This window comes from Carlito syrichta, unplaced genomic scaffold, assembly GCF_000164805.1.
Source record: "Carlito syrichta isolate Samal-C Ts95f unplaced genomic scaffold, Tarsius_syrichta-2.0.1 Scaffold316463, whole genome shotgun sequence".
NCBI lineage: Eukaryota > Metazoa > Chordata > Mammalia > Primates > Tarsiidae > Carlito > Carlito syrichta.
In genome coordinates, this window is record NW_007260559.1 from 280965 (window position 1) to 292650 (window position 11686).

Sequence of the window (11686 nt, forward strand, 5' to 3'; positions counted from 1 at the left end):
GATCGCTGGAGCCCAGAGGGTCGAGGCTGCGGTGGCCGGGAGCGGCCACTGCACTCCAGTCTGGGCGACCGAGTGAGACTCTAACTCAAAAAAAAAAAAAGGGAAACAAATGTACACAGCAAATGAGTAGTCAAACCTGCTCTTTGATAACTCTCATTTTCAAAACGAGAGAATGGATTTGTCCAAAGTACTGAGCTTCTTACTAGATAAGTTTCTATGAAAACATAAAGTTGATTATTTAAAGATACATTATTCATATCATTACACTTGTACAAATGTTACTTATATAATATTCTTCGTAATATGTTTCTTCTTCAGAAGCCTAAAGAAACTGTTCCAACTCTTGCTCCAAAAACTCTTTCGGTAGCAGCAGCTTTCAATGAAGATGAAGATGTAAGTTGATGCCCAGTTTTGTTTTTTTTGTTTTTACTTTAACCAATTCTTTAAGGAAGGCGTTAGTAGCAAATTGTAGGTTGTATTGATGTTATTAGTGAATTTTCTTGACACCTACAAAACCTGGATGTTTCTGTTTTTGTATTTTATTTGGCTGTAGTATTATCTTAAAATATTGTTGACTTTTGTGGCAAGAAGCTTAAGAGCCAACTCAGCAAATTCTTATTGTGAATAATGTGTGCTAAGAAGTATGTAGGATCCACAACAAACAAAAAAAACTCTCAGTACTGCTGTCTTTATAACTCTGATTTTTATAGTTGAGTCTTCAGTGATGATATGTTATGCATGCATTCAACTTACAAAAGGCAACTTAGAATGCTTGTCTCCCGTATCCCTAGGAGGGATAACAATTTAATAATGCAGGTGATTTTGCCAGAAGTTCTGCTCAATAAGTCTGTGTTCCAGAGTGAGCATAAGATGCTTATCTGCTATTCTGTCTGTCCTAGTTCCCTCATACCCTCACAGTGTCCCTACCTTACCATGCTTATGAAAGACCTATGACATTTTCAAGCATAATTTTGACTGTGATTTTTGTATTAAACTGTCTTTAAAACCTAACTTCAGCCGGGCTCAGTGACTCAGCCTGTAATCCTGCGCCTTTGGGAGGCTGAGGTGAGTGGATTGCCTGAGCCTGCGGGTTCGAGACCCGCCTGGGCAGCAAGACCTCATCTCTACAGTAAATCAAAAAATCAGCCGGGCATGGTGGCGCATGCCTATAATTCCGGCTACTTAGAAGGCTGAGGCAGAAGGATCGCCAGAGCCCAGCAAGTCGAGGCTGCGGTGGCCGGGAGCAGCCAACTGCACTCCAGTCTGGGCGACAGAGTGAGACTCCAACTCAAAAAAAAAAAAACCTAACTTCACTCAAAATGTGACCTCATTTTTACAGGATACATGAGTAATTGTTCCCAAAAACAAATGTGGGCATATATTCTTGTATGGACAAGAAGTGATTTGGGAAGACTGTATATGAACTGAATATTAAAGCATTAGGCAGGGTGTTGGTGAATCAAGGGAACTTTTGTATGCTTAGGTGTCTGTTTTCAAGTCACAAGTGGTAGACAGTAGCTGCATGTGACTGGACTGAAAAGTTTTGTAGAGGAGTTTTGAGCAAGGATAAATATGGAGTGCTTGGAGCCCAGATCAATAGGTAAAGAATACTGTGGTTATTGCTGTATTTTTGCTTGCTCTTTTATTTATTCTATACATTTCAGTGCTTACTGTATGTTAGGCACTGTGGTATTATAATGATAAATTGGACACGTTTATCTAGAAACTCTGCCTAGTAGGGCAGAGGTTTAAAATAGTACAAGACAAAAATTGGAAGTAACTGAAGAGACAAAGTACTGTGGAATTTCAGAAAAGGAATAGAGAGGCCAGGTACTAGATGCAGCAACTTGGAAAGACCACTGGACTGGCAATTGGAAGGCCTGAATTAAGTTTGAAAAGCATGAACTTAAGTAATATTTGTTTTCTAGCATCTCTAACATTCCTAAGAGATTAGGCAGCATTTGATTTAACCTATTTGGGTATGTACAGGTTATAGGAGGGAAGAATAATATAGGAAGAAGGGAAAAGTGTAGAGGCTATAAATTGTAAGCACGTACATTAAAGCAGTGGCTTATTTGAATGCCTAACAATTTGGATATCTTTTTACATTACCTAATTATGTTTTACATTTCATGTATCAAATAGTGTGATACAGTTAGTGATATTTTACAGATGGAGAAATTAAGTATGCAGGAGTGTGTAGTGCACACATGTCTTTCAGATCTTCTAGTGTCATTTTTTTTTTAAGAATAGAAAAAGAGGTTTGTTGAGTATGCTATAAGGGAGATGGCAAGCAGAACAGTGCTCGGGAGCTGTCTGTTGTTCTGTATTCTTTGCATCATATCTTACCCTCTTTCCTATTTTTTAAAAAATCTAAAACAACACTTTTTCTGCTATAGTATCATATGATAGTAAAGGATAAACTGTCTCTAAGATTTAAAAAAATGACATTTATCCAAAATCTTTATCCAGTTAATTTTTTCCTTTTTTTTTTTTTGAGTTGGAGTCTCACTCTCGTCCACACTGGAGTGCAGTGGCCACTCCCAGTCACCGCAACCTTGACCTGCTGGGCTCCAACAATCCTTCTGCCTCAACCTTCCAAGTAGCTGGAACTACAGGCGCACCCTACCACACCCGGCTAATTTTTTGATTTATTGTAGAGATGAGGTCTCGCCAAGTTGCCCAGGCGGGTTTTGAACCCGTGGACTCAGACAATCCACTCACCTCTGCCTCCCAAGGCATGGGATTACAGGCTGAGCCACCGAGCCCGGGTCAGTTAATTTTTTTCTTTTGAAGACATAATTAAGTAACCTTGGATATATATCTGAGTTTGAAATATATTGAACAAAGAAGGCATTCATTTAATTAGTTAATTTTGAGATTTTAAAATATTCTTTCAGTCATATCTCTTTTTTTTTTGAGTCAGTCTCACTTTGCTGCCCAGGCTGGAGTGCAGTGACACTCTCACAGCCTCTGCAGCCTTCATTTGCTGGATGCAGGCAATCCTTCCGCCTCAACCTTCCAAGTAGCTGGAACTATAGGCGTGCACCACCATGCCCGGCTAATTTTTTGATTTATTTTAGAGATGAGGTCTCACCAAATTGCCCAGGCTGGTAGTCTTGAACCCATGGTCTCAGGCAATCCTGTGGCCTTCACCTCCCAAAGTACTAGGATTACAGGCGTGAGCCAGCATGCCTGGCCAGTTATACCTCTTTAGTCTTCTAATTTGGACAATTCCTGAGTCTTTCTGGAATTGTTGAGTTAATGAATTTCATAGCATTAACCTTTTTGTTTTTTGAGTCAGAGTCTCATTCCATCACCCAGGCTGTTTGTACAGTGGCGATCCTTCTACCTTAGCCTTCCAAGTAACTGAAACCACAGGCATGTACCACCAAACCTGACTAATTTTTTTTTTTTATTAATTGTAGGGACGAGGTCTTGCTAAAATGCCCAGGCTGGTCTTGAACCTCTGGGCTCATGCAATCCTCTCACTTCTGCCTCTGCCTCCCAAAGTGCTGACTGGGATTACAGGTGTGAGCCGCCATGCCTGGCTAACTTTTTTTTTTTTTTTTTTGAGTCAGAGTCTCACTCTGTCACCGAGGCTGGAGTGCAACCTCAGCCTCCCATGCTCAGTTGATCCTTCCACCACAACTTCTTGAGTAGTTTGGACTATAGCTGCATACCTGCTCATTTTTTAAAAATTTTTGTAGAGATGAGGTTTCACTGTGTTGCCTAGGCTGGTCTTAAACTCTTGGGCTCAGGCAATCCTCTCACCTTGGCCTCCCAAAGTGCATGAGCCACCACTCATGACCAATAACATTTTAAAGAGTACAGACCAGTTATTTTGTACAAGGCCCTTTGATTTGGATTTGTCTGATGTTTTCTCTGGATTAGTTTCATGTTCCTTACTTTTAGCAGGAATATCACAGAAGGGATGCCAGATTCTCAGTGCATCACATCAGGGAGCACATGTTATCAATATGCCCCTTTACTGACAATGTTAACTTTGATCATTTGGTTAAAGTGGTACTTGCCAGATTTCTCCACTATCAAATTACTATTTTACTGTTTGTAATGAAAAAATGTTTTGTGAGGCTATGCTTTGAGAATATGTGAAAATAATATGATTTCACAAACACTCATGTTAATAATACCCATTGATGATTCTTGCCTGAATTATTGTGATAACATTTGCCAAATGGTGAGTGTTCTAATTTCATCATGCCTTCTACATTTATTGGCTGTCTTTTACTGTAAGGAAGAGCATTTCCATATCACTTTTAAATTTTGTTTATTTATATAAATGTACACTCATGGATTCTTAGTTGATTAGACTAGAATGTTCGAATTATCCATATTTGACTAGTGGAAGCCCCTTTAAGCTGGACCAACACACTTCAAAGAAAATGTTTGGGCGCCAGGTTCACCATGGGGGAAGTAGGGGAGAGGGTTCAGGAACCCAAACCTCATCTGCCTGCAGTTTACTTAGGTAGCACATCCTCACAAGGACCCCACGTCTCTAAAATAAGTAACAGCTTTCTAAAAAAGATTTGTCAAAAAAAAAAAAGTTACACCTTGAATACCTTGAGCAGTAAAACAAATAACAAACGTTAAAAAAAGAAAATATTTAGCTAAGCAGCAGCGTTTATACACAAAAACTTATGTATGAAAGGAATTTGTTCCACAATTTTCAACAGCTGTAAGGATGGAAAAGTAGTAAAGAATGAACTTCCAAGATGTCTTTACAGTAAGAGTGATATTTTTGAGAAGGAGCAGTAAAGTAAAGTGGCCAGGAGATGTTGCTTTGGCATCAGTCTGTTTTGCTGTTCATGAGCTTTGTGGCGTTGGCCAAGTTAACTTACCTCACCTGCAAAATGTGGATGGTGATCATCATACCCCGTCTCGTGGGATTATATTAGGATTGATAATGCATATTATGGCATTTAGCACAATGTGTAGTCTAGGATTGTCTCTTTTCTGGAGTATGCAGTTTATACCAGTTTTTTTCTTTATGCAAAATTAGCACTCTAAAAAATGCACTTTTTAAAAAAAAAGTTAAGATAAATGATTCACTAATTTTCCCCTTTTACCAAAATTTGCAGTATTGAAAATACTAAAAGACTTCATAAAATTTAGCGTTATTAGTAATCAAGTGAATTTAATAATTTATATGTAGTCATCTTGGTTTACTTATTTTGTTTCTTCAGAGTGAACCAGAGGAAATGCCTCCTGAAGCAAAGATGAGGATGAAGAATATTGGAAGGTATTGTAAATTTTTATAAATATTGTAGAAAGTTGTAGAGGGTTGGGCACAGTGGCTCGCTCCTGTAATCCCAGCACTTTTGGAAACTAAGGCAAGAGTTTCTACAAAAAAAATTGTATCAAATTGAGGCTGGGCACGGCGGCTCAAACCTATAATTCTAGCATTTTGGGAGGCCAGGGTGAGAGGACTGTCTGAGCTCAGGGATTGGAGACCAGCCTGGGTAACTTGGTAAGACCTCATCTCTACAATAAATAAATTTAAAAATTAGCTGGGTGTGGTGGTTCATGCCTGTGGTTCCAGCTACTTGGAAGGCTGAGGTGGAAGGATCACCTGAGCCCAGTAGGCCAAGGCTGAGGTGGCCGTGAGCATGCCATTGCACTCCAGTCTGGGTGACAGAGTGAGATTCGACTCACAAAAACAAAAAAATTGGCCAGGCATGGTGATACACACCTATAGTCCCAGCTAGTCAGGAGGCTTGAGGTGAAGGGATTACCTGAGCCCTGAAGGTTTTTTTTCCGCTGTGGTAAGTGATGATGATCACTGCACTCCAGCCTGGGCTACAGAGTGAGGCACCCAACTCAAAAAGGAAGAAAGTTACAGGGGTGAATTACAAGCAAAAATAAATTGCACATGATGTTTTTAGTGTTGAGGATTTTCTTGTGCATTTGAGCAGAACAGTTTATACAAGCATTTTCTGTGTACTAATTAGAATTTTGAAGATGACTAAAACATGGACCAGTCCTTACGAGGGGAATAACAGTGTGACACTCTGAGCTGTTGGTGATCTTGTTTTCTCTTCTGGTAAGAGAAAATGAGTATCTTAAAAATACAACAATGTTTTCTTTTTTTTCTTCTTCTTTTTTTTTTTTTTTAAGAGATGGAGTGTCACTCTGTTGCCTAGGCTGGAGTGTAGTGGTGCAATCATAGCTCAAGTGATCCTACTGCCTCAGCCTCCCAGATAGCTAGGATCAGGCATGTTCCACCATGTCTGGCTTTTATATATATATTAGAGATGGGGTCTTGCTCTGTTGCCCAGGATGGTCTTGAACTCCTGGGCTCAAGTAATCCTCCCGCCTCAGCTTCCCAGAGGGCTGAGATTGAACACACAAGCCACCATGCCCGGCTCTATTTCTCTTTTTTTCCCCAATGGTATCAGGCAAATTTTTTTCTCCTTATTTCAGTAGCTCTAGGGGATTCAGATAATTCTTGGTTACATGGATGCATTGTATAGTCGGACGACTTTAAGTGCACCCACCACCCCAACCTGTGCACATTGTACGCAACCGATAATTTTTTTGCCCCTCCCCCCTTTCCCACCCTCTTCCTTCTGAGTCCAGTGCCCGTCACACCACTCTCCATGCCATGGCAGATCCTTAGTGTAGCTTCCACTTATCAGTGAGAACACGCGGTGCTGTTTTCCGTTCCTGTGTTAGTTCACTTAGGATGATGTTCTCCAGTTCCATCCAAGCTGCTGCAGAAGACCTTATTTCATTCTTTTCAATGGCTGCATAATATTCTGTGTGTGTGTGTGTGTGTGTGTGTGTGTGTGTGTGTCCGTCCGTGTCCCACATTTTCATCACCCGCTGATCAGGTGATGGGTATTGAGGTTGATTCCATACTTCTGCAGTTGTGAATTGTGCTGTGATGAACATCCAGGTACAAGTATCTTTTTTATATGACGACCTCTGCTCCTTAGGATAGATACCTAGTGGTGGGATTGCTGGGTCAAATGGTAGATCTACTTTTAGCTCTTTGAGAACTCTCCATACTGATTTCCATAGAGGTTGTACTAATTTGCACTCCCACCAGCAGAGTATAACCATTCCCTTTTCATGGTGCTATTTCTAGTGTACACCAGAAAAATAATTGCATTTAAACTCAAAGTTAGAAACATTTCTCATAGTTGTTTCTTATTGAAAAGATGTAGGTTACATGTATCTGTTTTGTTCTGTTTCTTGAGTTGGAGTCTCACTCTGTCACCCAAACTAGAATGCAGTGGCCGCTCCCGGCCACCGCAGCCTCGACCTGCTGGGCTCCTGCAATCCATCCGCCTCAGACTTCCAAGTAGCTGGAATTATAGGCGCGCGTGACCACACCCGGCTAATTTTTGATTTATTGTAGAGATGAGGTCTCGCCAAGTTGACCAGGTGGGTCTCGAACCCGCAAGCTCAGGCAATCCACTCACCTCGGCCTCTCAAAGTGCTGGGATTACAGGCTGAGCCACCAAGCCTGGCCTGGTTACATGTATCTGTAAAGAAATAGCCCTAAATTATTGTTGTGGGCTGGGCGCAGTGGCTCACATCTGTAATCCCAGTGCTTTGGGAGGCTGAGGTAGGAGAATCACTTGAAGTCAGGAGTTTGAGACCAACCTGGGCAACATAGCAAGACCCTGTCTCTAATACAGATAATAAATGAGAAGTGGCTTTAATTTTCTTCTATTGTTGCTATTGTCATGATATAACATTAATTTCAAGTTACCATGATGGTCAGCTTCCTGGTTTTGTGTACATAAAATGGATAACTCATAGGGTAGTAAGAAAACACAGCTTCAGCCGAGCATGGTGGCTCATGCCTGTAATCCCAGCTTTGGGAGGTGGAGGTGAGAGGATTACCTGAGCCCATCGGTTTGAGACCAGCTGGGCAACTTGGCAAGACCTCATCTCTACAGTAAATCAAAAAAAAAATTAGCCGGGCATGGTGGCCTGTGCCTGTAGTTCCAGCTACTTAGACGGCTGAGGTGGAAGGATTGCCTGAGCTCAGCAGGTCAAGGCTGCGGTGGCTTTGAGTGTGCCACTGTACTCCAGCCTGGGCAACAGAGTAAAATTCTGACTCAAGAAAGAAAAAGGAAAATACAGCTTTACATCAGCTCTTACTGTGTCCCCATTTCTTCCAAACATATGACTCTCCAAAGAACTAATTGCTAAATCTAGACACAAGCATCAGTCTTTAGACTTTCAGTCTAAACGAGTCTGAGTCCAATGAAAATGGTTCCAGTGCAGCCTGTCTTTTCTTCATACTAGGACGTAAAGTAGGAAATGCGTCCGGCATTGTTACCCATCTAAACACCCAGTACAGATATATTTAAACATACAGAATTCATATAAGGAGAAGTTCATAAAATGATACCAAACCTTTCTATGTGATACATCTTCATGTTCTTCTCTTTTTCATTTTTCACAAATGCTGATGGCCAGCCTCCAAGTTGATTTCATGACCCTCTTCATGGGTTACAGGCAACAGCTTTAAAAGCCATAGTGGTTGCCACTCTCATTGTGTATCAGAATTACTATAAATTGTTAAAACTACAGATTTACCTCCCCCCACCCAGGCCTGCTGACTCTGAAGTTCTAGAACTATGTCTCTGGAAAGGGTTTCTTTTGTTTTTTGAGTTGGAGTCTCACTCCGTTGCCCAGGCTGGAGTGCAGTGGCACACTCACAGTCACCCCAGCATCGACCTACTGGGCTCCAGCGATCCTTCCACCTCAGCCTTCCAAGTAGCCAGAACTACAGGTGCGCGCTACCACACCCAGCTAGTTTTTTTTTTATTTATTGTAGAGACAAGGTTTCGCCCAGTTGCCTGGACTGGTTTTGAACCTGGGGCTCAGGCAATCCACTCACCTCAGCCTCCCAAAGTTGTTGGGATTACACGCTGAGCCATCGAGCCTAGCTTTTTTTTTTTTTTAATAAAAAACTTAAGATGCAAATACTTGAACGCCTTAATACATACATATATATAAATAAGTTCCACTAAAGTTCAAGTGATAATAGAATATTCTATCCTACCTTTTCTGAGCTAAGAAGCAGAAATAAAAATCACCAGTATAATTGTATGTAACTGTATAATTCCAAAGAAGTTTTACCTAAATCTCATTAATTTAGGGTGTGTGTGTGTGTGTGTGTGTGTGTGTGTGTGTGTGTGTGTGTGTATCTGAGCATCTGTGTTAGGTCACACTCCAAGTGGGATCTCCAGGATGTTAGTCAGGCCTGCTGCATGTGTGGGTGTCTGATGTGCCATCCTGTGCCGTGAGAAAGATGCAAAGAATTGTTCAGAAGCTAGATTAGAGAATATAGTTTATTTAGAAAGTAAATTAGAGAGAGAGAGAAAAAGGAGATTCACCTCCCCAAGGTGTAGGGGAGGGGGCCAAAGCCAGGAAACATGGCAACAACCATAGCTCAAAGAGCACAGGGCCACACCAGAGTCTAGTAAGCCTGTGGCCTGGAAAGAGTATTTTTTAAAAGCTCTGTCTTCCAATGTTCACTCTGTGTTTATAATAGGTGCTAAACAAATGGGTATTGAAGTAGTTAAAAACATAATCCAAAAGGCATTATATTAACATTTTCAATACATTTTCTTTTTAACACAGGGATACACCAACATCAGCTGGACCAAACTCCTTCAATAAAGGAAAGCATGGGTTTTCTGATAACCAGAAGCTATGGGAGCGAAATATAAAATCTCATCTTGGAAATGTTCATGACCAAGACAATTAAATGATGTGTTTTGCAATTGGGGCGTGGGGTGGGTGTAAAGTTAAAAGGAACAGTTTCCTTTTTTAAAGAATGGTATAAGACTATCTTTGGAGCCACTTTTTTTTTCTTTTTCATTTTTTTAAAAGATTGAGTGGTACACTAATAAATGAGAGTTTGAAATTAGAAGTAATTTATGTTTTATATACAGATTTCAAGACATTTGCTAATTTTGTAGTTCATGTGATTAGTTTCCAAAGGTTACAGATAATAATCAGAAATGGTACCTTTTTAAGAATTGCATATTTTTTTAGACACAACTATTAGCACATTAAGAGGGAAGCAAAAAGTTATAGTCTATTTAAAACTGAGAGCAGTTACTCTCTTAACTCCCTTATACCTAAACTGTCTGGCTCCCAGGAACAGCCTTATAGAGAGAGGGAGTATTACATTGGGAGGAAAATGTTACTGAACTATTATTGACTGAAAGTAAGTCTAGATAAAAATTAAAATACAGTTTTTTTTCCTTATGGGCATTTGTTTTGTTCCAAGTCATCATAAACTATAGATATTGCATTGCTATCAGTGGATACAGATGCTTAGCTGTTTTTTTTTAAAAAAAAATTTAAATTTTTATGTAAACTGTTGAGTATTTGAAATAGCCCACTTCACCTTGATGGGTCTTGTCTATCTTTATTAGTCTTCAGAGAACAACCATTTGCTACCAAAGTAAATCAGTATTTTGAATGTGCTTCTCTTTGTTTTTGTTAGCTAGTTCCTGTAAGCATTTCCACCAGAACTTGAGGCAAATCATAAGGAAGCTGTTTCTTTTAAAATACAAGCCACCACCAAAAATTTAAATGTACATATTTGCTTAAGTATTTGGCTGTTTTTATTTTTTAAAAGGTACAAACACCAAAAAGAAAAATTTAACATTGTATGAAGATGGAAAACGAGAAGATGCACTTTCTGTAACTTTGTTTAAGCATCTGAGTTACTAACTTGTGAAATCCTATTTGAATTGAACTTAACTATACGCTTTCTTACTAGTACAATTATATGGTTTATTTTAAGTTTATACATACTGACCAGTAGCCTCTCAAAAAGCACATGAAAGTAGAAGGAAAGAAAATGCATCTTCAGACATTTTATGGAACTTCTCACCACATATGCTTTGTTAGATTTGTGTATTGTAGGGTGTTTGTTTTTGTATTTTTGTATTGTATATGAAATTTTTTTAATGTGACAGTTAAATACATCTTTAAAAAATAGTCACAGACAAAAAAAAACACGTATAATGATTCCCTTGAAAACTCCTACAATGTTAAATTTGGAGGCAGCTTCAGACTGTTTTATTGGTGGTAACTACTCACTGAGCTCTTGTAGTAGGGAATAACTCCAGAGAAGCAGCCTGTGTATATTCCTAACACTTTGTTCATTTGCATTTAAGTTTAGAATAAGCCCCAAGTTAAACAACGGAAATGTATATAGAACTATTAGTTCTGACATGATTTAATTATATCAAGATACATGAATTTAACTTTAACTTACTTTAATGTAGGCAAACTATCCATTTTTGTCCATTTTACTGTTTGTTAAAATAACATCCCTCTCCTATGTATTCTTCTCTTGACCCAAATGAAATATTAACCCAAGGTCAAGATGGGAGAGAGAAACGACTGAGATGAATGTCTTTACTAAAATACCAATAAATTTGTCAAACTCAGTAGTGTTCTTATTTTCGATCGACTTAATTGTTGGTTACTGCTTTTTGTTGTTTTAACAAAGAAGCTGAGACAGATGTTACCGAGTGTCATTCTTGCTCAGGTTGGCGGTCAAAGTAAGGTGGGATTTAAAAGTCTTAGCTGCTGGTGTCTGCCTAACTTGGCACCTAGTTCTGTAGCGTTACGGCATCTCAGGTGGAAGACTTCATCTCCTCCCCTGCCCAAGGGCCTG

The 11686-nt window shown here is 39.6% G+C and overlaps 1 protein-coding gene across 7 annotated transcripts in view; it reads left to right on the forward strand.

Annotated features, from left to right (window-relative positions):
* Positions 1-11456, forward strand: part of PCNP (PEST proteolytic signal containing nuclear protein) — a 22457-nt gene extending 11001 nt beyond the window's left edge. For 2 of the 7 annotated variants that reach the window (XM_021707231.1, XM_008074456.1), the window contains 3 exons: positions 319-393; positions 5208-5263; positions 9628-11456. In XM_021707231.1, the coding sequence (XP_021562906.1) occupies positions 319-393; positions 5208-5263; positions 9628-9754 (258 nt within the window). In that variant the 3' untranslated portion in view covers positions 9755-11456. The remainder of the gene's footprint in view (positions 1-318; positions 394-5207; positions 5264-9627) is intronic. The other 5 variants (XM_021707229.1, XM_021707233.1, XM_021707232.1 and 2 more) reach the window with 5 other exon arrangements.
* Positions 11457-11686: the final 230 nt, after the last annotated feature.